Source organism: Neodothiora populina, assembly GCF_041146345.1.
Source record: "Neodothiora populina strain CPC 39397 chromosome Unknown canker_contig_13, whole genome shotgun sequence".
NCBI lineage: Eukaryota > Fungi > Ascomycota > Dothideomycetes > Dothideales > Dothioraceae > Neodothiora > Neodothiora populina.
Window position 1 is genome coordinate 1,148,353 of NW_027191402.1, and position 26,955 is coordinate 1,175,307.

General features: G+C 47.2%; 7 protein-coding genes across 8 annotated transcripts, besides 2 other annotated features; 2 read left to right on the top strand and 5 right to left on the bottom strand.

The window, feature by feature from the left end:
* Window positions 1-402: 402 nt before the first annotated feature.
* On the bottom strand, window positions 403-1,372 carry AAFC00_001966 (uncharacterized protein; the record flags this gene model as incomplete). The annotated part of the gene is made up of 3 exons (XM_069341231.1): window positions 403-857; window positions 921-1,043; window positions 1,096-1,372. 3 exons carry the CDS (start codon window positions 1,370-1,372, stop codon window positions 403-405), a joined length of 855 nt encoding a protein of 284 aa, XP_069204743.1.
* Window positions 1,373-1,987: 615 nt separating this feature from the next.
* Window positions 1,988-2,029: a sequence feature (Short protein (AAFC00_001967, KAL1311895.1) was converted to a misc_feature.).
* A 55-nt stretch (window positions 2,030-2,084) lies between these two features.
* Window positions 2,085-2,117: a sequence feature (Short protein (AAFC00_001967, KAL1311895.1) was converted to a misc_feature.).
* A 497-nt stretch (window positions 2,118-2,614) lies between these two features.
* AAFC00_001968 (uncharacterized protein) lies at window positions 2,615-3,311 on the bottom strand (the record flags this gene model as incomplete). The annotated part of the gene is made up of 3 exons (XM_069348524.1): window positions 2,615-2,710; window positions 2,762-3,099; window positions 3,149-3,311. 3 exons carry the CDS (start codon window positions 3,309-3,311, stop codon window positions 2,615-2,617), a joined length of 597 nt encoding a protein of 198 aa, XP_069204744.1.
* Window positions 3,312-3,828: 517 nt separating this feature from the next.
* AAFC00_001969 (uncharacterized protein) lies at window positions 3,829-4,489 on the bottom strand (the record flags this gene model as incomplete). Its single annotated transcript, XM_069348525.1, has 2 exons — window positions 3,829-4,052; window positions 4,105-4,489. 2 exons carry the CDS (start codon window positions 4,487-4,489, stop codon window positions 3,829-3,831), a joined length of 609 nt encoding a protein of 202 aa, XP_069204745.1.
* A 4,575-nt stretch (window positions 4,490-9,064) lies between these two features.
* Window positions 9,065-9,690, top strand: AAFC00_001970 (uncharacterized protein; the record flags this gene model as incomplete). Its single annotated transcript, XM_069341232.1, has 2 exons — window positions 9,065-9,245; window positions 9,299-9,690. The coding sequence occupies 2 exons, from the start codon at window positions 9,065-9,067 to the stop codon at window positions 9,688-9,690; spliced, it is 573 nt and encodes a 190-aa protein (XP_069204746.1).
* A 1,341-nt stretch (window positions 9,691-11,031) lies between these two features.
* AAFC00_001971 (uncharacterized protein) lies at window positions 11,032-13,478 on the bottom strand (the record flags this gene model as incomplete). 2 transcript variants are annotated; one of them, XM_069341233.1, is made up of 4 exons in its annotated part: window positions 11,032-12,399; window positions 12,454-13,078; window positions 13,127-13,295; window positions 13,343-13,478. In XM_069341233.1, the coding sequence occupies 4 exons, from the start codon at window positions 13,476-13,478 to the stop codon at window positions 11,032-11,034; spliced, it is 2,298 nt and encodes a 765-aa protein (XP_069204747.1). The 2 variants fall into 2 exon arrangements, with proteins under 2 accessions (XP_069204747.1, XP_069204748.1); XM_069347966.1 differs by lacking the exon at window positions 13,343-13,478 and having other exon boundaries at window positions 13,127-13,200.
* A 4,502-nt stretch (window positions 13,479-17,980) lies between these two features.
* On the bottom strand, window positions 17,981-19,603 carry AAFC00_001972 (uncharacterized protein; the record flags this gene model as incomplete). Its single annotated transcript, XM_069341235.1, has 1 exon — window positions 17,981-19,603. One exon carries the CDS (start codon window positions 19,601-19,603, stop codon window positions 17,981-17,983), a length of 1,623 nt encoding a protein of 540 aa, XP_069204749.1.
* A 1,135-nt stretch (window positions 19,604-20,738) lies between these two features.
* On the top strand, window positions 20,739-22,141 carry AAFC00_001973 (uncharacterized protein; the record flags this gene model as incomplete). The annotated part of the gene is made up of 2 exons (XM_069341236.1): window positions 20,739-20,959; window positions 21,007-22,141. The coding sequence occupies 2 exons, from the start codon at window positions 20,739-20,741 to the stop codon at window positions 22,139-22,141; spliced, it is 1,356 nt and encodes a 451-aa protein (XP_069204750.1).
* Between the last annotated feature and the right edge of the window lie 4,814 nt (window positions 22,142-26,955).

Here is a 26,955-nt window from a genome sequence, read left to right on the forward strand (position 1 = left end):
CCATTGTGATTGGAACTCCTGTGCCATTCCTGCTCTGGGTATTTGGGCCTGCTTTGAGAGAGAAGTCACGAAACACACGATAAATGTGCTGTCTTGGACTTTCTGGAATTATAGCTTGAACTTGAGATGCTTTCTATACGAGCAGTCTCTCACTACAAATCTTTAGATACTGCTATATGTGCATATTGATGGTCCCTCTCCAGTGCAGCATAATACTAATTGTGGTTACACAGACGATGACTACCTCGTCCAAGTCCAAGCAGCTCATGCTTCCATTACTGTTGACTGAAGAACTGTCTACCTTCCGGCTACATGGACACATACTTGTGATTGTGATAGGAGCATGGGCATTTCTATGTGTAAAGCCTGAGCTTATAGAGCCACACTATGTTAAACCTATGATTAACCGTTATAATTCGTCTTTGTTGGTTTACCATCCGGGAAGATCGGGCCCAGGTTTGGATGGCGAAGCACGTTAGGGTCGTATAAGTCGATACTCCGAGTCTTCGCCCATCCATCATACTCCTCCCAATCTACGCAAATGTTGTCTACAGTGAAATTTGCCCAGGGAATTTTGAGGTCCGGTATCCAAGAATAAGTTTGGAGACTCGCCGTGGCGTGGCACATGATGTGCTGACGAAGGGCATCGATACAATGGTCCAGATGATCAAGTATAGGTACGTTGGTGGCATTGACTGTGTAAGACTCGGGATGAACATTCTGGAAAATATACCACAGGCAGTGAAGCTGATGGTACGTGTCGGGAGTCGCCAAGAAGTCTCCCGAGCCGTCGTTCAGCTGAACTGACGTCCGGCCCCTGAGAGCTAAGTCTGCAGCGTTTATGCGTATATTGCTATCTGATTTCTATTAGAGTCATCCTTCGAACATAAAATACGGATACGGGTGTATGTTGGACGCACATCTGAACAGATCTCTCCAGGCCCTGTCTACAGCTGCGGTGGGTGGACCCTTGTAACGTGACGTTGCGTGGACATTGCCATAGATTGTCTGAAACTGCTCATGGATCGCATGTTGCATAGGCGCTGATAATCGGTCTCAGTACTGTGGTGCAATCGATCGCGCTCTCCCACTCACAAAAGATGATTGGCTCTCCTACGGCCTCAGCACCTTCGTCAGAACAGTAAGGCACTATGGTATGGTTCTTAAGCAGAGCAACAATAAAGAGAGCACTGTACAACAGAAATGCACACAGATGTAGGACAGGCCAAAGGGACCGGAGGAGGTGGCCTCGTGGACTAGGTTTATATGATGACAATCCAGCCTCTTCTTGTGCGTGCGACATAACAGCCTCGAGCATGGGCACGCTCTCCAATTCTGTTGATGGCTTCATCTCGGGCTGTGAATCTTCCATTGCGTGAAAGAGGATATTGTATGGACATTGTCTGCGTGCAGTGACGATTGCGAAGTACTGGGGATTGGGATGAAACGTTCTCCAAAGTAACCACTGACCCCAGCCAGCCTCAACCATCATCACAATTAGTCATACAGTGTCGGATGGACTGTAGTCAATTCAACCATTACTATATGCTGCAAAGTCAACCTGCAGGCAGTTTCTTCAGTGCATCGTCGCGTCAGGCGAAGATCACTCTTTAATTTACTGACTATGCATGAAGAACATACGCTACGTATAGTAGTGCACTTCTATCTCGGCGAATCATCTACGGGTCCACTGAGTAGTCCCTCCGTTTTCATATCGTGTTAGAACCACTCTGACCTTGCATTATCAATCTCGTCATAATGGTAGGCGAGTTGCGTCTGCTTGCTGGAGTTTTGCACTGTAACAATCCGTGAAGACTGCTGGGATATAGTGACTAATGTGGAGTCCTACATTAAAGACTTATGTACATATATCGCGCGTCTCGTTCGTGACTGTCACAGAGCTTATATTCCACAGAATAAGTACCCTCATTCTTTCGTTGTTACCGTCACTAGAATATCACTGAGCAACATGAAGCACGCCATTGTTCTATCCCTTCTCGCAGCTATGGCATCCGCCGCTGTCCTGCCCCTTGCTCCAGGTTAGTAAAACAAAGATAAAGACAAGCGCAGACTAGTATGCTAACGGTTGTTTGTGGAGGCCATGCTGTAAGCGACATCATGAGACGGGAGGACGAAACCGCTGGTTCCTACGTCAAAGGAAAGCGTGAGGACGAGACCGCTGGCTCTTATGTCTAAGCAAGCTCGACGTCGACGGTGTCTCATCTGGAGGCACGCTCAAGTAGATCAGTCGGCGCGTTCCGGATTGAGGGCTTTTTAGCTTGGAGGGAGTGAGCCTTGAGGATGAGATAAGAGAATGTTTGATGGCACATGATATGTTGGTATCCGATATGCAAATTTTCTCAAGCTTCAATATACATTTTGTATCCATCAGCTGAAATTTGAGCTCAGTGTCAAGAGACAAGCCGTTGCCAAATGCGGGTCCTGGAGATTGTGCGTAGCAGATCAATGTTTGTCTAGGGATCAGATAGCTTTAGACGAGAGTGGAGACGTAAATCGAGTATTGAAACTCATATCGCGTTTTTCTGTCATGTTCAGGTAGCGCAATTTCTTTTGAAGCTCTCAAAATAAGGTGCCATATCATCAGCCCCTAAATTTAGAAAGGTGCCATAGGGACGCAATTGACGGCCGAGAGGAAGTAAGTAGCAGCAACCGGGTCACCCATACCAGTCTTTATCGCGTATTCCTCAAGCTACAGCCCATATCAGCTGAACCGTTCTGATACTAAATTCATAGGTCTTACCTGGAAGTGTTGTCGTTGAGCAAATTCAGCAAATGATGTTGGGAAGCGAGATGATACGGTATAGTTAGATGGCTGACGGAATAGAAGGATGATGTACGTGTGCAATCTCCCATCATCGACAGGTTGTGGCCCGAGATACGGGGTCAAGGCCTCCGAGTCCGTATAGTTGAGGTATACCATATCCTGGCTCTTAGTCTCTGTGAGATTGGGTTGGAACCAATAGAGTAGTTGAGGGTATGCTGGTGTTTGCTGATCTGGTTGTGTTGGATCGATCATTATAGCCATTAGGGGGGTATCAATAGGAGAGACATGCATGATTTCGGGTCGAACAGCTGCGACTACACTAGGTCAGACTATGCGGGCCATACACGCTGTTTAAAATGTTACCCTGTTTGGGGATATAGCTTCCTACTGAGACTTCACGATCCCCGAATAGTATCGTCATTCCATTCTTGGTTTGTGGAACGAAGCCTGCCGGCGTCTGACAATTTGCAATGCTTAGCAGAAGTCCCCATAGATAGATATTAGTGAGCTCCGAGAACGTGCGCATCGTGTGGACTTGTGGTTGTGGTAGGAAAAGCATCGATCTCACTGAAAATTGCAACGCGTCGGGGGCACTACTAGTCTAATAATGTCGGGTAATGTGAATGCGTCTTCAGCATTGCCTGCTATGACCTTAGCTCAGGGTAGAATTGTGGGGCTCAATGCAATGTCAGTAAGCGAGTTCACATGTAATACATTGAGAGGGGTGGATCGGAGGTAGCGGAGTATTATCAATGGTTCCAGTCGACATGATTTTCACAAGATAATCGGAAACAAGTCCCTATTATCTTCTACAGAGGTTGATCACAATTCACCATGTGTCGAATCGCCCATTATAAACAGTCTCGCCTTATATTCGGTGAATTTGATGTTAGAGCTCAGCAATCGTGAATCTAACACTGCGCCTGAATCTCGAATTATCATCACGTTCTCATCTTCCCCCTGAGTGAAAAGTGGCTTGTCATGTGATACCATGAGATACATGATACCCTAGCTGACACGTGAGCTTTTCGGATCATCACCTCTCAGTACATGTAACACAGCATCTGTCCTCGAGTGTGCATCACCTCTTTGACTTGGATGTCCGGGCCAATTGGACCTACTCGCAAGACATCATGTAAATCCGCTTTTCTTTTTGCATTATGGGTCGAGTTGCCAGTGTATTCTGTCAATCTCTGCGTAGGATGTCTGTTTTGCCATAGCCACCATATTCTGTCAAGTTGTGTGTGATGCAGGAAGAACAACGGGTCTTAGTCTGACTGTCAGCAGCTATGCTCGGGCGGACTTAGCGTTAGACTTACCAGAAGGTGCGGTGAACTTCAGGAAGTCTCCTCTGATGCTATTTGGGATCACGTTGTGTGGTCCATGCTCAAGCGCAAGGAAGAAAGATTCGTAGTCAGCTTGGGACAAAATCGCTTCGATCGCTCGAGGGCTGACGTCTGACCCAGGTAGCCGTCCCAACTCTTGACCATCCCAGAAGCCCCGTGAAAGACAATGTGGATTGTCATTCATGTTGTAGTAGAGTGGACGTAGGTTTGCGAAAGGACCATCGATCACACAACGTCCGGAGCCAACAGTCTTAGCGCCATTAGGATCGCCATCACCACCAAAACCGGTACTGACGTCTAACACTGGGGAATCTACCAGACTTTCCCAGTCAAGAGACCAATCCCAGTATCTAAGCATTTCGTAAATGTCGGTACTCGGGAGCCATTAGTATATTAAGACTCACGTTAAGTAACCTCTGTAGCCGCAGTCCTCTCTCAGTGCCACCTCGTATAAATGTATAAGATGACGATGCCAGGATAAAAACGACGCTGCTCCATGAGCTGTATAGAATTTGGTCAATAGAAGTTGCTGTGTCAGTCTCAACTGGAGCATGAACTTACAGGAAGCACCGAAATGACTATGAGTCCAGGGAAAATCGTCGTATAGTGTGCTATTGTCATGTATTCTCGACGGACTTCTTGCAAGGCACTGAATAGCGTCTATGTATTCCGTTTTCTGAGCTCGGCTGAGACTGCGCCACTCAAGTCTTGTCACCGGATTTGGACAGGCGTTCGTTACATCCAGGGATTCCACTTTGAGCTTGTGCAATATCGCATTATCTTGAAGCAAGAATCCAAGTGTAAGACCTGTAGCGAAACCAATAGCAATTAAAAGTGAAAGAAATGCTCGTCGATGCCATGCGTTCGGCGAAGTTTTCAGTCTGGGTTGCAACTGTTCAAAGTCTTGTTCAGTGGTCAAAGCGCTGTACCTCCAAGGCATTGCTTTTAATCTCGAGGGCCACATAGTTCCTCGTCTCTTCCGGGACGAGTGATACCCAACAACTTTCGTGAATTACTTGTACACAATATGTATGTAGAACTTTTAGCATAAGTGATAAGACCAGCGCCACATGTGATGGAGATTACAAGATTCACGACGCAACTGATCATCCTTCTCGCTGTACTTTCATATTCAGTGCTACGATAGTGCTGACCATGCATGAAATCCCTATATTCACCATATATGCATGTTCCTGACAAGCCGAGTCCCCACATATGTGCTTCTGATGACCAATATATCCGAGTGATGTGTCCGAAAAGCTGTCCCCATGGGTGCCAAGCCCTTTTAATCAAATTGTACCTTCCTGCCCCTATTTTGGGACAGAACTCCACTTGTTGGAGAAATCAAGAACTCGCTGGTAGTTTCTGCAGCTATGCACGCTCTCCCACGCAAGAGATCCATCTGCCCTTCCATGCTCCAGATTCGTGTCTGCAGAACACATGATGGATTGCCGGAGATAATCGAAGCAATGACCGGTATGCCATGATCCAGTATTGAGCCCTGATGTATCGAATGTGCCTTCAACTGCATCATAGAATGCAACGCGGACCATGCGAAGACAATGAAGCTGGAATACAATGCGTGAGCATAGGAATAGCACTGGGCTCAGGGCTCTTACCTGATGAAAAACTCCTACAACAGTCTCGGATGGTGCCAGTTCCGGGTGCAGAATCTTGCCACCGTTTGCTATCACCCAAATTTTACGTGTTGGTTCAGTACTATCAACGTGTCGTACAGAGCTGACTTACCTGGAGTCAAAGCACGCCATGCGTCCTCGGCGCCAGGACTTGAAGGTGATGCGGCGAAGGTTTCGTTGTACAGAAAAGACGTCGCGATATCACCTACTGGTTCTGGCTACCTGTTGGCTCGGGAATCTCCAGACTCGACTTTCGGGGACATACCTGGGAGCCCATGTCTCGGACTCGATCCACCCTGGACTGAGTGCATGCCGACTGCAAGACCTAGAAAGAAAGTGCACACAACAGTGGCACCAAGGCCGACGACGAAAAGGCGCGTAACAGACGCAGGAGACTCGTGGGCTGTCTTTTCATCTTCGCTGCCAGACTCCTCGTGGGTTTTGTCCGGATCTGATGACGGAATGAACGAGTATAATTTCTGTGTGAAAATCTCCGAGAGATTCATTGAGAACACCATAATACTACTACGGTTGAATCCCAGTGACTTCATGGCCTTATACTACATTCATTCCGTGTTCCTTCGTCTCAATATAGTGCAGGACGCGCAAATAACTTGGAAGACACAAGTTACTGGCTGAAGATCGTGTGGAGCGTTGGCTCTGGATTTCGATAGCATGGGTAGCCGCTCTCTGACCTGCACTATGCACGGTCAGACGAGGAGTATTGCCCAACCGATATGGGGTTCAAAGCGCTACAGTCCAAGCTGGATGCGTGATTTACATTTGATCAAAATGGCGCCACTGACCATGCTGCTGACTGATTGTATGCGGAGCGGCATATAGTGCATAACACGATTCGTCAATCGTTCATCGCTTTACAACCTCACCTCACTGATGTAAACATTCGCTCGTGAGCAAGTCCGCTACAAGTCTCTGCCCGACGCAGTCAACTTGTCGCAAGCCATGATGCTGTCTTTACTTCCGACCCAGAAAGTATACCCTGACCTTCGTTCTCTACACCAAATCCAACGCCGATTCTTCTCATATCCTCATGGAAAACCAGTTGCAGGATGAGCTGATACGACTTAGGCACGCTCGCAAACGCGACCGTATCATCAACCTTGCCTCAATCATTGGTGTTGACTTGTGTATCATTCTATCACTTCTAGCTTTCAACATCACGAGCAAAATATCTTGGAGTGAATCAGGGTCACCAAGCAGTGCTGCCTATCGGACGCAACCAGAGCTCCTAGTTCTCGAGACTAACACCATCCGACAACCCAGTTCAGGTCCGCAAATCGAAGACTCGCTTTGGTCCAACGTGGTCTCATTCGAGACAGGATTTGTCTGGTTGAACAATGCTAACGATCTTGGACTTCCAGCCGGGCTATCGAGCGGAGGGTCGGCAGAACGCAAGCTTTACGGGCTTACTTGGGGTCATCAGATGCACTGCTTGATGATGATTCGCGACGAATATCGCGCGCTCGTCCAAAATACCAGCGAGTTTGTATACGGCCCCGCGCATCTAGACGCAACAGAACGCGCCCGGTTTCATCACATCGACCATTGCTTCCATTACCTGCGCGAGAACATACGTTGTAATCGCGATATGACGCTGGAGTCAGCGGCTGATTATCCTGATGAGCTTGGTAATCTATATCATATTGATGGCTATGGCATAGCACGGCAATGTCGCAACGAAGTAAGTCACGTATCTATGAGAGTGGAACAAGTGATTGAGCTTATACGATGATATAGAAGTGGGTAAAGCGATTCACGTTGAGTCATCAGCCACCGGACAGTCCAGATAGACAAATGCATGACCATCGCCTCACTGGGAAGAGGCAGACTGCGCAATAATGTCACATTTCGTTAACACCGTTATCGAGGTGAGACTTTGCTTGACTAGGTAGCCAGGCAAGCAGTTTTGACAACCGCAGGGTGCAATGCTTTAAACAGAATTGTCATGAAATTACAAGCATTTCTATATCGTGGACTACATCTTCTCATGGCACGAACGTCGCCTTACTCCAGGACGCAGATCTCAACCTCGAACAGAGGCTATCGTTGGTGACATCATAAGTCAGATGTCAAAAAGGGACACCACCTCACGCCGTACAGGCTATCGGCTGAGCGTACATTAGACATCACTACGTCGACATCACAAGAATCAGGTTTCACTCCTGGTTCGCTTAGGCCCCTCTCTTAGCGTGTTTTCTATAATCAAGCAATGCCAAGACTACGATCTCTGGGGCCGCGAAGCTTGCTAAGGTGCCTTCTATTCAAGGTACATTATTGTGATTGCAAACGTACTGTACCTTAAGGTCCCTAGTTAGGTAGGCTTAGCTATTGTCGATGTATAAGATTCAGTCTTGAGGTACCTTCTTCGTGTCTGATCCATCAAATACCTCATCTTCAGAGCAAGTCCAGCATAATCACGGGACTTGTATTTGGGATTATTGGTCATCGTACGACTATCACGCCAACCACTTTTCTGGTATACACATATGGAAAAGTCCTCTTTGATTATATTCTGATAACATCATGTTGGGACGCTAGCCGAGGCGAGCGATCTCCGCATTTTATCAGCTCTTCTCCGAATGAATTTGCTCGGGAGTCTTCTCACGCTATCCCGACCAATCACGGTATCCTGCGAAGTGCAATGATTCATTTCATCTTCCGCTTCTAGCGATTCGGAAGCTTTGCAAAAGCTCTGACACCTACGTTAATTACCTTATCGTACTTGTATCTAATCGTCAGGACCCCACTTCGTCGCTACCAGTGACAGCACAGTGACACTACTATCCCTCCTCCACTTTGTTATAACATTCAGCTAAATCCGTGTGTATCATGACATTACAGAAAAATGATTAAGTGCCGGCATCGGGATTTTTTTGGCGATGCATTATTCGAAATCAATACTTCCGATTCGTTCATATACAACTTGGCTTGGAATCTGCCTACTCATCTAAGGCAGATCACCTGAAGCTTCGAATGGGTCGTGCTGCATAGCATTGAGAACAGATGCAGCTAATGGGAATCGACCATTCTACTGGGACAGACACAGGGTGACATCAATCGCGGGCAAAGATGCCTTAAGGTGTTTTGCGAGATAAGGAATTACGCCTTTGTTCTAGTATTCTGTCTACGGCCCATTAGCGTCCTCAACACGGGACTCCCACTTCGCACCATGCTTTCTACTCAGTCTAGCTTGTATACCTTCGGAAGTCCAGCTCTGATATGTCTTACAACCGATTAGCTCTATCGTATCCTCTGATATCGACGTAGACTCCAGCATGAATATCAGAAGTTTCGACTATGGAGATGACCCAAGCTTTCAAAACGATCAAGCCGACAAGGATTACTCTCGAATTTTGTCAGCTGCTCCAGTCACGATTGAAGCCACAGACTGGAGGCGTATTGAAGACGCTAAGGCCCGGAGGAAGATCCAAGATAGACATGCACAGCGTCGCCGAAGTGAGTTCCACCAAATTCTATGCATTGCTTGTACTCATACAGTCACACTACAGGGGAGCGTATCCGTAACGAGCAAGGGGAAGCTCTACTATTTACCGGAGACGGACAATTTGTAGACGCGACGAGGCGTGACACTTACGAGTCATTCCCACAGGGGCCTGATATGAATGCTAATAGCATACAACTCTCCTTGGAAGCGACTGCGAATCATGCCTATCCCGCTGATTCTCTGTCAACTGCATCTGAGCACGGATTGGATGGAGCAATCGATTGGTTCGAACATCACAATCATCATGACTACAACGATAGCATGAGCGAACATGAGAATCGTAGTATCCCTGTAGTTCCTAGCGAGATGAGTCGATGGTCACCTTTACAAAGCACGAGCGACACTGACATCATTGTAGACCTCTGCGTGGTTAGCTCACGAAAAGAGTACTTCTAGCCACAACCCTATGGCATTCTCGACCACGAATCTTGATCCGTTCGAGACTCCAGCCACCTCTCCATTCCGCCAGGCTGGATCTGCGATGACATGACCAACAAAATAAAACATTATGAAGTCATCAACAGTCTCTACCAGGAGTCTGCCTTGCCGACTAGACCACAAAGCAGATGCATCAAGAGACTTCTATCTCGGTCTTGAGGACGGGACTACAAGTGCCGCATTGTCGGGTGAATTCCTGACACCGCCATCTTCGGGAGACAACACCCCGGCGAAGCATAGCACCGATGGGCTTGAGAATCGGTTCAAACATATATTGTCTGCGGTGCAAGGAATGGGTTATTCGAGCATTGATGCAATGGCTGCAGAATACTATAGCGCGCGCTTTGAACACTGTAGCGAGATCCGGATCGCACAGAAGGCGAGTAGGACAAGACACTTACGTAATTTGCTGGGGGTCCTTCAACACGAGTCTCAAAGCTGGAGTCCGCGGGAGGCTCAAGGATTTAAGGACGAGACAGTCAAGGCTGCTGAGCAGATCTATGCGGATGAGATCATGAGGATGAAATCAGAGACCAGGCGCAATGCGAACACTGCTGGCATGAGGACACTGGTACTCCTTGGAAAGATGCAAGATCTTTCTGTGGAAAGCGCGGTGCACACAGAAGCTTTACATGACATGGTATGTATGTCACACCGCTCTCTCGTATACTCAGAGTTCTGTGGTCTTGTGGTCAACCAAGGTAACTTACAAAGAAACTAGGCACCTGAACTGTGGTCACTCTTCAATGAATTGCTCAACGTAGTTGGAATGCACGGTGAGCATCGCGGGCGAATGGTCTCAACTATCTTCTTATTACTACTAAATACTTGAGTCTGATGTTTCGCGAATATGAGTTGACTATCCTTTCCAGATTGATGACATCACTAGACTGCATTTCGAAGTCGTGGTATCATTGAAAGAGGCAATATACACTAGCGACGTAAGCGATGAGGAATAAAGAGTGCCAACGCGTGCTCGTGGTTTACAAATTATATTTTGATAGTAGCCGACACAACACATATGGAACCTTCGTTCCATATGTGTACTTTGTGAGAGGTGCTCATGTTTTCAAAGGAGGACGTCTTGATGCTAAGTATGAGCGAAGGAATACTACAACTGGGTAGTTGTGGGTCAGGGTGAATCTGGATTTGGTAGCAAATCCAGGGCCCAAGAGTCTTCCTACCGCGTTATACAGCAAATCGAAGTCGAGACATGTCACCAGAAGCACTTCCGTGAGTGTGAGGTCCCATATATAGTACCAAACTATCGTAGTAGCGTACACTAGAGTCTTTGAGTTCTCAAATGTGGATGAACCCTTCGAGTCTCACGTCGCGACTACTAGCTCCTACAAAGAATGGATAAGTTCCGGCGCTCAACTTCCATTTCTGTGCGGTCACATCCCATATGCTCAAATCCCTTCGTGTTACAGGGAATATCACGGTTGTCGTTCCATTGCATGGAATATGAGTCTTGTCAAACCCCCTCAATTGCCATTTCGGTGCTGTAGGCACACTAATGTAGAGCTGGGGAACCTCTGCCGCGTCCACTTTGCCGGTGTTGGTGATCTTCACAGTAATATTGTAGAGAGTGTCCCACAGAGCTGCTGGTCCACCTTGCGGGACCGGATTATCTTGCGGAGGATATTGCGCCACGTTGCCATTCAACGACTCGACCACGAGATCCGAATACGCAAATGTCGAGTAAGACAATCCATAGCCGAACTCATACCTCGGTGTTGTGTTGTATTTGTCAAAGTGTCTGTAGTCGATGTATAGACCTTCCGTAAAGTTATCTTGCGGGAACGGACCATAGTCAATAGTGGAGTTCAGAAGAAGCCCATAATCATCCTCTTTCTTTGCAATTGTGAAAGGCAAACGACCAGAGGGTGAAACATCGCCATACAGTACGTCCACAAGCGCGTGGCCGGATTCTTGGCCAGGAAGCAAGCCATATATCACAGCGGTGACGTTGGGATGCTCGATCCAATTGTCGACGACTCTTATTCCGGCAGAGTGGATGACAACGATTGTGTTTGAACAGTTCGTCGCCACATTGCGCACCAGCCGGTCGCTAAAGTCATCAGTGAGCGACGTACGGTCGAATTGTTCTGAAGCATAAGCATTGATGAAGACAAGGCAGGCATCCGAGTTTGCATATGCAGTAGGATTGACGCCGACAAAATCCCATCGAAGAATGCCGCCATCCTTGAGCACCCGATCCTGGATGGCTTGGAATGGAGAGATCACGTAAGGGGGGGTGTTCGAACCGCTTCCGCCGCCCGTGATCAGTGTACCGTTGAATGTCTCCCACCCGAAGTTGACATCGAAGCCGCCACCGAAACGGGTCGAGGTTGTCCAAGGGGCGTCAGGAAGTTTTGCGTCGTATCCATAGATGCTCAGGAACTTTGGCTTCTTGAGTGGGAGCGTATTATTCGAGTTCTTGACGAGAACATGACCGGCAGCACCGACCTCGCGGATAAGGGCTGCATGATTGCCTCGAACGTCAACAATGTCATGGCTCACATTGTAGGCATAGATGGAAGGTGATGGGAACGATTTGTCTTGCTCCAAGCGGAACCAGGAAGACAGGATTCGGGTCACCATGTCGTCGAGACGTGACAGAGCGACAGATCCATTCCTAACGGATTCAGTCAGGTTATTACCCCACTACACAGAGTGTTAGTTCTTGGTATCATGACTGTCGACGTTTGTTTTGCGTACATATATCGAATCTGGCATGGCCAAATCAAGTCCAGCGTTCGCTGAAGCAAGACCCGTGAGCTGTGCTCCCCAATCACTGGTAACAAATCCTTGGAAGCCGAGTTCAGTCTTGAGAATACCATTGAGCAGTGCGCTATTCTGGCAAGCATAACTGTTGTTCACTCGTTGATAAGAGCACATGACTGACGCCGCACCGGCATGCAGAGAGTCCATGAAAGGAAACACGTAAAGCTCGTGAATCGTACGATCATCGGCATTCGAACTAACGGCCTCGCCGTATTTGCCTGGGTTACGACGGAACTCCTGTTCATTCAAAAGGAAATGCTTGGCCTGTGCCATGACGCCCTGCGATTGGAGGCCATGTGTGACAGCTCTCATACCCGCACCAGAGAGATATGGATCAGCACCAAAGCCCTCCCAATTGCGGCCTCCCCGAGCCATTCGACCGAGTGGTCCAGCTACAGGTAACAAGGCAACATTGATTCCTCTGTCGTAATATTCTTGACCCAAAGCTTCGCCATAACGCTGCATCAGATGGCGGTCAAATGTTGCACCAACAAGGATCTGAGAAGGGAAAGCAGAAACAAACTCTTGCCCGCGGATGCCGTTTGGTGCATCGGCAAAACTTCAGAGATTAGCCATGGCTTTTTGGTTGACGAGTCGCCAATCTTACCATAGAGGCTCGATACCAAGCCGAGAGATGTTGAAAGAATTACCAACACAAGTTCCAACGTGACCGCTAGTCATATTGACCTTTTCCTCCAAAGTCATCTGGGAAACAAGAGCAATGGCTCTTGCGTAAGCATTCTGCCATTTTGGATCTGTGCCTCCGCTTCCTTGGGCTACAACATATCAGCACGCGTCTTGAAGGAATGAGTGATTGACTTGCGCGTAGGATAGACTGGAGGAGAGAATCCATAGTATGCTACCTCCGATATATTGGTCAGTTGATTGCTGAATAGCTGAGCATCCGCCAGGTAAGAGGCAAATGATGCGCCAAGTAATACGATCGAGGGAGTCCGCATCTTGAGATGTTCCTACCAAGGGCCTACTTAAACGTACAGAGGGATATGTGGTTACCTTATATCTGCCCAGAAGCGAGCATAACATGTGATTTGACTTTCGCGAGTCGCAAGGATCACTACAGGGAAATGCGTCATTGTGGGCCGATGTCGCCCTCCTAGCGCTCGCAGTATCTGGTGGTCATCATGAAGGATTGAAGTGTTACATTAGACAGCGAGTAGTGATCACATTTGGTAGGGCGTTCGACACATCTCCTCAAGTGCATTTCCTACTCGATAAGATATATGTCCGTTATAGAACACACTACGTTGCAGCCCGATCGCTATGCTTCCACTCTCTTATCCTGCCTCACAAGTATATCTATGCATGCGATGCATTAGCGGACCAGTTCGAACAACGTACGGTATCTTTATTGATCGCCCCAAATCTTCTGACATTCCTACTTGGCGACCCCGCTGCAAAATTGCCCGTGACCACAGCACGACGGTATTTGATCAATGCCCGACCCCGAATCGGCTGCTGTGGGGTGGTTGGTGACTCCACCTTACTTGGCGCTGGTCCCCAGGTCCGCCCCCAGGTCACAGATCAAACCGATTAGGCGTAGAGTATCCGATGCCCACGACCCCATTTCGAAAATCCATTGGGTCGATTCATCGGCGGATTGTGGCTTTTTCAAAGTACTTTCAAGTTAAGATTCCATCTCTTCCAAGCATAAATGCGCGGAGAACAAGGCGTTGTTAGGGTACCTTGCTTTGCCTTTTCGCTTATAAGCGACACATCATCGCGGAACTAATAGTCTAGGGAGATCTTATGCGAGTACGGAGTACACGGCTACGTGAGCGCAACGAGGTCTATTCAGGCTATTGGAAAAGCGATACATGTCGCCTTTTTAGGCTATCTAGATACCCTACGGTCTCATCAAGCCTCACCACGGTTCTACGTCTCTAATTCGTAGTATCAAGAACTCTTGTTTTAGTCACTGTGTATTTACCGTGTACTCATCAGCTGGTCGAGAAGTAACTGACTATTCATTCAAGACTCATTAAAATTTTGAGTAGGCATTCGTTGACTACTCATTAGACATCCTCAATTATTCATCAAATCTTCACCAATTTGTTCATAAGAGGTTTATTGACCAAGAACGAGCTTTTCTTGTACACGAATGAACACGCTCTTCTGACTGACGCACCTCTCAGGCTCTCTAAGAATATATATTCTGACCAATCGTCACTATTCAACGTAGATTCGAGACTAGCCATGCTTCTAGTAAGTCGAGAAATGTCTCTACTATAGTCTGAACGTCAAAGACATATCATTATGTTTTCAATCATATTTCAATGACTTTGAGATGAATGCAGGTTGCTGCCACACGCAAAGGATATCACAGTACCAGTGGTATCGTTTGACACCTCACAAGACTTCTGATATAGTTAATATTAATCGAATAGATATAGTCAGTCTCAATGAGTAATTAATGACTATCCAGCGAGTACTTAATGGCTGCTTATGAGTCTCTTCTCGTCCCCTACTTAGGCACCATTAACGCACAGATGACAGATTGCGGTAGTATGCCTACAATCCAGCCAGAGATTCGTCACGTCGAAACGTACCGACAGTCTGTGAAAGAACAGTGCAGACGAAAAACCTAAGCTGTCAGCGTCAAGTACAAGCAAATCCTTGCACATTTGCCCTAACCATGGCCTCCGACCAACCAGTCCCATCAGTCCCACCAGCCGTGAAGGGACCAATTCTTTCAGGGACCTAGAATCGCAAGTAATGGAATGTGAATAGAATTGTAACCTCTACTAATTGCTGTCCAGTTTAGCGACGTTGCTTCTTCGGCTTCTTTCGTCTTGCTGTGTGTGGTGATATTGAACTTCGAAGCTATATTTAGGATTGTAATGCATAGCCCAGTATCCGTCCCATATTTTCTTTGTGATTGGGCCGACCTTGCCATCATTGACAGGCTTTCCGTCAAGCACTGTAATTGGCATGGTACCTCCAGCAGTTGTACACATGAATATCTCGTCTGAGTTGTAGGCCATTTCTACTGGGACGACAACAACCCGCACTTCGAGATCCAAAGATCGTGCTACGTCAATCACGGATTTCCTCGTGACGCCTTCCAATACCCCACGGTCCGGTGTATATTGGACCCCATCATTGACCAGGACGATATTACACCCTGAGCCCTCCGTCAAGTTGGTATCGCCATCAGTGAGAAATGGATATGTAGCACCTCTGTCAGTAGCCTCGAAAAGAGCACGAGTCAAATCGCCCCATTGCAGATTCTTGACCGTGGGATCAAAAGAGCCAAGGGGGATCCGTCGTACCGTGCGAGCGATAATTGCGGTGCCTCCAGCCCGCGGAACTTCTGGCTCCATAACCCATACGAAGGGTTGGATAAACATGTAGAGATTATTCTTGAAGCTTTGGCCGGGAGTGTGGCCGCGGACACCCTGAATCCCACGGGTAACTGTTCAATTCGACAAACGCGTCCTTGACCCTGAAGTGGCTACCATGTCGACCAAGATGTTTTCTACTTGCTCATGCGGCAAGGGCAGCTGCAGTCGTATCTTCGCACAGCTTTCCTCGAGTCTATCAAGATGGGCTCCAAGGCGGAAGTAGCGGCCATCCCAGACCGATGGCACATCGTATGTCAAGTCGCTATGCATGAAACCTTGGTCAAGTAAGGGGATTCAGGCCTCATATAAAGGGACAAGCTTGCCCTCAACCCAGGCGACTCCCGTGGCATAAGGATGAGAGCTCTTCCCAAGGACTTCCTGCCGCTTAGCATACTCGGCGAATATCGCATCCATTGTAGCTATTTTGCAACTATTTGTATAACAGGCTGAGAAGAGTGTGCGATAACGATGGTGGATGGACTGCCGATTAATAGCGCTGCGTGATGTTTATCAAGTGGCTTTGCCGTATCACCAACAAGTCACTAGATAGCGCGTGAACGAATTTGTGACAGTGCAATTTCAAGAGCTTCCTAACTGTTGCAGCTGGGTATCACCGATTATCTCTTATCAAGTACAGGCTGCCGTACAGTCTGCTGTGTCCTGGAGGGGAAAGGCAAGACACAAGTACTGTACAGTAAGATACTGTAGTAGCCCCCACCTTCCTAATGCGGTAGATCCACAGTATCATACTGTATCTCTAGATAAGGCTGTCACAGCCAATGATCCCCTGCACAAGGCCTTCCAAGACCTAAATGCGAAGGAACTCGTTCTATGTGAATGACACCCAGTGAACCATCAATCACTGTCTACCAAAGAGTCGTGGAGTTCTAATGAACGATTGATAAATCTCTAATCAAGGGTCAGTGATTTCATAACGATTAGCCAATGAACACTTAATGGATAGAAATGATCCCTTGACGATACCTCTGACTAGTCGAACGACTACTCGGTAAATGTTAAATGACTGAAAACGAGAAAAGCTCCGAGACCATCGGCAAGTGAAGTGTAAAGTGCCTCATTTTTAGTCATTAACCATTTACTAAGTAGTCATTGAAGATCTATTAGGGGTTACTGACCATTCATTGAGGAGTTATTCACTATCGATCATAAAGTCATCGACTAAGCACAAGCTCCTTTGTAGTCAGTATTGCACAACGAGGATATCCGAAAACTTGCATTAGATCCTGGGCACTTTCGTTGTATCTCGGCTAAGGCATGATGAGACTCGTGAAGAAACACGAAACACCACTGATTGCTGGAAGATGAGCCGAGCTCTTGTTATTAGAGTTGAGAATCCTCAGGGCCAACTTCTTCTCACCACGACCAAAACGCGTTACGAATCCGAGTCAGAAGTGGTCCGAAATTTCGCAGTTAAAGCTCTTCAAGGAAAGGTTGTCAGTTTTTTGATGGTAAAAGCTGATGGGAAGTTCAACCTCACCTTCATATTCGATGAGAATACGGCGCATGCTGGTCGAAAACTCATTTATGGCGAAGACTACGCAGCCGAAGGAGTGAACATTTGAACAGGCTATGAGCAATTTTAGAGATAACGTAGTCTGCAAGGTGTATAAACAAGCTTGATGGGCGATTTGAAGAGGCGAATTAGATTTACGCGATGCGCAGCAGCAGAATCTGTCTTGTGGAGATCTGCCAGGGCAATGATGATCGTGGCAATTGGTGGAGGCAAGATCCTGTCGATTATCTTGCTAGCTCTTTGCATGTTTCGATAACATGTAGTAATTCATTCTGTATATCGTCCTACAGGATCCGGCACATAACCCAAACCATACCATCATGGGATGAAGTCGTCTCTAGCAAGAATAATGACCAGTGGGTTAAGTCCCACGCAGTGTAACGTGAAAATCATTGTGATGACAATCGCTTGGTCAAAAAGTTCGAGAGCTTTGGCTCGATAAACATACTCGCTAAGAACAAACATCTAACTACGAGATGCCGTTACACGTCCCTTGACAGTGTATTCTTATTCCCTTCACTATTTGGCAATTTCGGATGTGATCAATCTAACGGCCTCGTCTAGTTCAGTCAGGTCCCGTGATACCTATTCCATATCTATCTGTGGACCACTCTGCACCCCAGCTCACCTCTTTCCCTGTGTCTTTCATCATACTGTCGAAGAAAGCGAGATCGACGCCTTGGAGAGCCCAGTCTTCGCCCCCAGCAGCGAGTCCGAGGTCTTCTCCGTGCTGCGAGTTAGGATACCGTATCACATCTTGAGAAAGATCTGCAGTTGTTCCGAGACAATGGATCGACCTTTCAGCCGGGGTCTCCAGTTGTAGCATCGGTGTTGTGCGAGCACGCTCACTTACCTCTGAGGTTCTGGTGTTATCGTCGTAGTTATGAGTCGTGCTACTGGCATTGGAGTCTGGGTACAATCCGGTAAGACCAGGAAGAGATTCTGAGACTTCTGAAGGGAGCACATGTGGGGCTGTGAGATTAGTCCCATCCACTATTTGTGATTGAGTTTGGAGTCCTCTAGCTCTATTGTTGGACTGTGACTGATGGCTCTCCATTCTCACGCTCTGACGAGCGACTTTGACAACGCCGAAGTAGGGAATGTTGATATTTACAATGGGGTCGGCAGTCCGAATCGCTGGCTCTACATCGGTGGATGTATCATAGATGCTTACACTCCGTAAAGCAGGCGGATCGCCATCATCCGATTCAACATTCAGTGCTAGGAGTTGACCCAGCAACTCGATACTATGCGCGCTGTGGGCATCGGAGTTCAGTCGATTCACTGCTTTCATATTGTCCTCTACCTCCTCAATCATGGCGCGATCGCTTTGGTACTGGTGTGCTAGCGTGTTGTTAATTGACAAGGCATGCCCATCCAGATGTGCCAGTAATAAGGTTATCGCGGCCATAAGAGCGAGAAAGTCGACGATTCTGCAGCTACAATCGACTTTGTTGAAATCACGTAGAGCGATGAACCGCAAGAGAACCTCCCGCGAGGCATTCACGCAGGTGACGCGGGAGTACGCATGTCTATGCTCGGGCGACGAAGAGCGCAGCATATACGGTAAATGAAGCTGATTGAGAAGATTGTAATGGAGCACCTGTGCAAATATCCGCCGGGTGTCCCAGAATAAAGAGCTCGAATCGTCTGAATTCACACCAAATCTTGGTATCGACCACCACTTGCTAGAAAGAGATCTAGCAGCTCTCTGCAGCTCAAGGTCAAGGCTTTGCGTTATTGCATAGTCGTGAGAATCAGGCAACGAATTGTTACGCTCAAGGATACGTGAGGCGACCAGGCAGTGCTTTTGCTCCAGCCTTGCAATAGGAGAGTCTTCGAGTGTCACATCGAAAACCATACTGTGGTCGAGGTAGGCCTGAGGAAAGCCTAGCAAAAGACAAAGGAAGCTGTCTAAGAAGACAATTCGGAACCACGTGGTCCGCGGATAGTACTTAGTCTCGGCATCAAGTACCGAATATTGTGCACGATATTTCGCTCGATCCAGACTCATGAGCTGCGCGATGCTCACCGCCCTCCGGCAAGTCATCCAGCTTCTTCTAAGATTGCCGAGATTCGCGTGATACACACTTTCAATCATGACGCATTCCAGGTATTCGATACTTCCAAGCAGTTCATCATTGGTTGTGACCTCACTAATAGCAAGATTTGCGAGTCTTTCTGACATGGCTCGTGGCGGTTGTGACAGGGCTCTGAATGTCTCATGGAGATGGGGGTGAATATGCTGTAGGAAACTAGCAAGCAGGAGCATATACCGAGCGATCAGGACCGGATGCTTGTCTGGGCCCGGCAGTACCAATAAACTATCGGGCTTGCCTGTTCTGTTCTGAACCAGTGAAGTGTATGGCATCGTCAAGACCTCGTGTGCGAGAACAGTAAGGCGAGGACCTGCTTTGCAAATTCTCGCGTGATCTTCCGCTGAAGGCAGCGACTTGTGCAGCAGGTGAGATAGTCTCTCTCTTTTCGAATACATATCAGACTGGCACGAACAAGGGTTAGTGATGACTATGGTTCTGTGGACTGGAAATGACAATATAGACATACATCGGAAGTCTGCAAAGACTCGGATCTCGTTGTAAACTTGTCGAATGCTCTGAAGCCACGCCTCGAGAGGTCTTCCGGGCTCTGGGCAATGGAGCTATCACCTGCGGAGCCAGGAAGAGCCCCCACGGCTGTGGCAACAGCCTTCTCGGAAAACTCTTGACTAATACATAGAACACCTCGCCGCCGACAATTATCACAAGTGATACCAGTGGCCGAGGAGCTCAAGACACATCTTGTTTTTCGTCGCTTACATTCCCAGCAGCTGTGAGTTCCTTTGCGCAACACTCGCCGCGTAGACATATCTTGCTAAATTCCTTCATAACACCACAAAAGTCGACGGAGTCCGAGTCCTAGTTCTCAGGAAGGCTAATGTACTTGATCGCTGATAAAGCAGCGGGGATTCGGCGGAGACAGCTCACGTGATTATGTTTCGGCGGAACAACCAGCGAGCTTTCGGCGGACGGATCGCTACCTTAGTGAATGAGATCTCGGCGGACGAATGTCTGACACGCGGACGAGGTCGGCGGTGCATCCAACAATAACAGAATGGAAGCCCGGTAGTGTGTTCACCAGCAGCTTAGCTGTGGAGTGATTGCTGAATGCATCAAAATTGGATTGCAATGGTTTTATATATCGGCGCACGCTTTCTCGACGGATTATCACGTCATGAGATCAGAAGCCACTTCTATGGCATCAGTATCATACTCCCTTGACCGTGCTTGATCTTTTTCTACTCAACTATAATGGCGAATCCAACAATGGAGCTCCAAAGCAGTAAGAATAGTGACAAGAGTATCGGCAACTTCATCAACAACACTGAGGACACTACCTCTGGCCACAGATATGACAAGCGAAAGACCAGCGAGATAGACTTGTCCAGCAAACCCAAAGAACAAGCAAAAGCCGTTGGTCTGCCCAACGGGGGACACCGTGCCTGGTTGCAAGTGGTTGGTGCCTTTGTGCTTTTCTTCAATACATGGTATTTTCCATCGCTCGGGGCGAAGACCAATTTGCTGATTGAACCAGGGGTCTCATGAACACATTTGGGGTTTACCAGTCGTACTATGAATCTGGCGACCTATTTGAGTCGACTTCATCCAACATCTCTTGGATTGGCAGTATCCAGGCATTCCTCATGTTGTTGGTTGGCGCCATCACAGGCCCAATCTTCGATGCTGGGCACTTGCGCTTCCTCTTGTGCGTCGGTACTTTTGGTATTGTCTTTGGCCATATGATGCTGTCCTTATGCCATGAGTTCTGGCAAGCGCTACTTGCTCAAGGATTCGCTATCGGCCTCGGAGCGGGCTTCTTGTTCATCCCTTCCTTCGGAGTTATCTCGCAATATTTCGACACTTGGTTGGTCACCGCTGTGGGCTTGTCAGTAGTAGGTTCCTCACTGGGTGGTATTATCTATCCTATCATGTTTAACAAGCTTCTTCATGAGCTTGGGTTCCAATGGGCCGTGCGGATTATCGGATTTATGGCATTAGGCATGCTCGTAATCCCTTTGTTCACTATGCAACTACGCACAAAGCCACCGGAGAGACGCGCCATATTCGACAAGACAGCTTTCACCGAGCCTTCGGTCTTCGCATTCATGTTCAGTGGGTTTTTTGGCTATATTGGCCTACTGATTCCCTTCTTTTACATTCCCTTCACCGCTCGCGCAAAAGAGTACGCGTCAGAGAATCTAAGCTTTTATCTTCTACCGATGCTCAACGCCGCGTCTATAATTGGCCGTGTCGTTCCGTCTATAGCTGCCGACAAGATTGGACCACTCAATATGCTTATCCCCACAGCAGCTCTCAATGCCGTGGTGTCCTACTCCGTTATTGCGGTCGACAATACCGCCGGCATGATCGCGATCGCAGTGTTCTACGGCTTGACTAGCGGCACATATATCTCACTCCCCGCTGCAATATTTGTTCAGCTCACACCGCCTGACAGACGCCACTTGATCGGTACGCGGATGGGAATGGGCTTCACCATCATGGGTCTTGGTGCGTTAATCGGTACGCCAGTTGCCGGTGCCATTGCCGGATCAAACAATTACATCACTGGTGTTTACTTATGGAGTGGTACTACGCTTGTGGTAGCATGTGTTGGATTTTTTGTTGTCCGTTACATTCGTGTCGGATCAAAGCTCATGGTCAAGATTTAGGATCAAAGTTGGATGCATGATTAATGCTAGAATACTGAATAGATCGACGAATGGACATTTTTTACGTTCACCTATGAACAGTATCGAAGAGTTGGAGTACCACAGAAGCCCTTGCCTCAGCACTATGCATACCTTGTCATGGTATGCGATCATGAGACTCCTGTTATGGCTACGACAGTAGCACCCACAAAGGCTATGATAGTAGCCACGTCCTTAGCAGATCCAGCGAGCAATATCACCTGCCTCAGACAACTGCACATAGCCATAAGCCGATGATCGTATGATATCCTTGCTAAGCAGAGGGCCGATGATCCACTGATTGGTTATTCCTGTCTACCCAGTATTGATTGATTGATTGATTGATTAGTCTATCAAGCTATTTACAGTCTTATCGTCCGTATGAGCTGTCTAATGTCGTTCCCTCGTTTTCTTATCTGTTGCTTAGCCTCACGGATAATAAAAGAAGAACCCTAACGCCCCTTGTTCCTTAATCGCCACCCTCTTGTTGCTGTGGAGGGATAGCTGCCATCCTAGTTGTCTGTTAAAGAAACCGGACTATCGCTTTCACTATTTTCAAATTCGGTCTTCACTACTTAAGCGGGCCATCTACTAGCTAATTTGTGTGCATTTCTCTTTTCTTACTGTACCCTTTTAGTAAAAAGGATAAGTCACTTTATCTGTTCCCTGCTATCTGCTTAAGTTCTACTTATATACTTGTTTAACGCTAGCACTAAAGAAGCACGTAAGCTACTATGTCTTCCTGCCTACATTTGCATTTACTACTTTCCTTGACTTTAATCTTTGCTAAATAGGATCGGAGATAAGTATAATTTGTTCTTGCTTATACAAGAATACCCGCTTACTTAAAGTTTAGCGCTCCGTAAAGCTTAAGCGTGTACTTACTTAAGAGAGCTGCATTTAGCCTTCATATATATTAACCTTATTTATTTATTCTTAGTGTCTAAGCTTCTAAACGCCTTTGTTCTGTAAGGTCCTTAATAAGAAGTGTTTAAACTACCCCGCTCTCCTTAATTTAGACGTTAAAGTTCCTAAATAATTTCGTGCTTATCTTTATAGTAGTTTAGGCAGCTTAGTAAGCATATTCGTTTCCTACATTTCTTATATATGCTAGTACTTAAATAAAGGTTACATTAAGTCTACTCTGTTCGGCGTCTTAAAGCGTTTAAAGAGTGCCTTAAAGTGCTTCTCTGCCTTACTTAATACCGTTGCCCTTTACTATAGCTTAAAGTGCCTCTTAGCTGTTTATAGTAATCACATGTTTATAGTTCGGACTATATAAGGTAAGGATATAATTTAACGCTATCTTTATCGCTTGTAGCTCCGTAGATAAGACCGAGCATGTCTTAGCTTATTCGATAGTCGCCTTATTTATAACTCATAGTGTAAACAAACCGACCTTTCTTATTACTGCACACCCGCTTACCTTATTCTGCATAAAAGCGTTAATATATAAAACTACAGGCCCGTAGTTCTGTGCTGTACGTAGCTATCTCCTTACTTCATCTATATTTGTAACGCACTAAGTAGACCGGTCTTGCTATAGAGGTGCTATTTACAGCTGTAATGGTATTCGTATCGGGCCGTTCTTTAAAGTATATCTCGCTTTATGCTGCCGCTAAGTCTTGTGTAATAGGGACTACCACGTTTCTCCTTTAAATTTAATGTAACAGATATTTAACTACGCTGGATTGTCCTCCTCTGCTATAAAGATAGTCTGCAGGTGTTTAGCTACCTTCCTTACTAATCTGTCTATCACTGGTTCGAGGGAGGCTTCTACCTTAAAGACTGCTGCTAACACTTGTTTAAAGGACCTTATTATAAGTTGGGCCCTGTCACGGTTTGGTCGTTGATCACCGTGACACCTGAGTTAGTATAGGTCGCGTGACCTATACTCCTGACTCGTGGCTTCAACGCCGTACTTCCCTGTCCTCGACCTCGTACTGTCTTTCCTCCCTTGTCTACGTCTCGTCATATAGCTTGGACCCATATCTACGTACTGATCTTTATTCCTGACTCCGAACCCTGACACTTAAATATGAACGAGAGAGTCGAGGCAGTTATAGCTGCGAAAGGATGGTACACAAGGTACTGAGTAGATACAATCAATTTGACCCCCCTTTCTGATTCTCTGATCAATACTTCATAATCTATATTAAATATACCTCTGTAGAATTAAGAGAGTCGAAGTTATAAGGTAATCCATAAGATAGATCAAGTCATGGTTGCGACGCTCTCGGAAAAACACCGGATTGTTTTGGCGGGGTACTGTAACTCCGTTGACTGGCGCACTGTTGGTCAAAGCTCTATGTCTATCTTTAGGTATAACACAGTAAAACTATTTTGCGTAAACGACGAGGACGAGCGCTTCCTTCACTCAATTGTTACCCAGCCCTCTTGTCAAGTCGTCAAGCCCGCTTACACTTCTGCTGCTTCTCAGGTCTCTTTTCTCAGACGCCCTCTTCCCACGTGCGTCTGAACAATACATACTAGGTATGCCCGTGCTGTGCTAGGCCACTCTCCGACGCGGCCGCACAATGTCTAGTTAAGTCCATACTATATATTGCCTTGGCAAGAAAATCTAGCCTGTCCGTCCAGAGCCGCCTTGATCGCAGGTAGGAAGTTTGAAGCCCAATCTGGAAATTTCCAGGACACGGTGAAACCCACCACGCTAGCAGCTGATCCCACCATGCTTGGCGCCAAGTATCACCCTTGGCATGGTGGGCTCAGCTTGAGAAGATCTTGGCATAGTAGGGTCGACATTTCGCATAGTGGGCTCAACTTTTATGGTGGGCTCAGCTTTGCGTCCTTCTTTCCTTTACGCGCTTTGTACAGCAGATCGTAAATCGGTTTAGAACCTATTTAAAATCATTTCCAAATCATTTCCAAATCATTTCCAATGTCATTCTTTAGCAATAATCTAGCAGCGGAAGCTGTCCATCCTTCGGTTAAGATAGAAGATAATTTATGGAGAGCAGAGCATACTTTTCAAGAAACTGCAGGTCCTTATTGGGTTCGTAATAAGTTTGGAATTAGTTATATACCGCTTAAGAACTAATTACCTATACAGCCGGAGCCTGAACTAGAGCTTATTACACTTACAAACGATACTCGTAGTGCCTTACGTGCTCGATTTCTTAAACATGTAGTCGCTTTACCTAAATATCCAGACACTCATCCAGATGGCTATGCATATCTTGTTGACCTTCAGAAAGTCGAGGACTATAACGCGACAAACAGTCTTAATGAAACTTCCAAACCATTTCCAAACCATTCCCAAACCCCTTTCAAACCACTTTCAAACTATTTACAAACAGCTTACAGAATCTCTAGATACAGCTTTCGCGTAAAAAGGTTGTATGGCCAAAAGCATGCAAATCGCCATACTTTGATTTTGCGCTATGTACAAGAACTAAATATTGTTTTGGTCAATACTCAGTATCCGCTTTGCTGTCAAGTACTGTAAGTCCCCGTCTCCCGTTCGAGTTTCCAATTCCATCAAGTACAGTAGGTCCACAGCTCTCATTGTTCTTGTCTTCTGTTACAAGTAATGTGTTGCCTCTCGTCTCATCAAGTTTTGTTTTTGTTCCACCAACACCTAGCAATATATTATCAAAATTGACCTCTTGTTCATGAACTTGTATTAGTTTGTTAACCTTCCTTGGGTTGTCATTCCATCAAATTGTATCGTGATCAGATCTCTTTTTCTCGTCTCCATCAATAACTCACGTTGACTTTGATCAATATTCATCCTGTCACATCAATTTTCCAATGGATTTCCATCGTTCTCTGTTGTCTTTCGTCTCCACTAGCTCATTTATAGCTATAGCCCCCCTGCACCCTCGCCGTCCATCTTTTTTATTGACCTCCATTACCGCCGTCACCGTCACCGTCACCGCCGTATTGTCGCCCCTCGACGACTGACTGCACCACCACCATCACCAAGAAGTCTCTCTCGAGCTCAAGTCCCAAAGCGCCTTGCGACGGACGAAGAAACGCGTCGGGGACTGTCGCTGGTCCGCCGAATCGCTTCTCGGTGTCTGTCCGCTCTGGCCCCAGGTTCGCCATTCCTGTACTTTTCAGTAATCGGACCCTCTTTGCACATGTATTTGTTGCATCAGAGGGGGCAGTGATCGGTCGCCGGCCGACAAGACACTACTAGAGAGGCGAATCCGCAGGAACACGAGCCGGCTGACATTCCGACGGTTCGCTCTTCTTTTGTCCAAGGTCTCCCTGGCTTGCCTTGCACCAACCGTCTCCACCACCGCTGCCGCCGTCAAGAACAGATTCTTTTATTGTTGCTGCTGCTACCACTGCTACTGCTGCCACCGTCTTGGCTGTCACCTCCGCCGCTGCTGCTGCACTACCATCACAAAAGATCTTGTCAGAGCAGGCAGGGGGGATACACAAAGAGAACAACAACAACAACAACAACAACAACAACAACACTACCAGTAGGTCAGGTCAATCCAGACCCCACTAACTTATTTCCTTCTCAACAGAATGCCGACTCAGAAACGCGGTTCCACCTCTGCCGCCGCTGCCGCTGCTGCTGCTGCTTCATGGCTGCTCCACGGCAAGCTAGTCGTGGCCTATGCCGAAGCCTCGGACTCGTTCAGCCTTGTCGATCTGCTTGTAAAGTACGACGACTCCCCCCTCGAGGGCGTGATCAACCTGCGTGTCCGAATGCGGCTCGAGGGTTTTGATAATGATAATCACGACGAAGCCGTCCAGTCCCTGTCACTCGTGCTGTGCCCGGAGAACATTGCCGCTGCTGCCTTGAAGGACCAAGACGC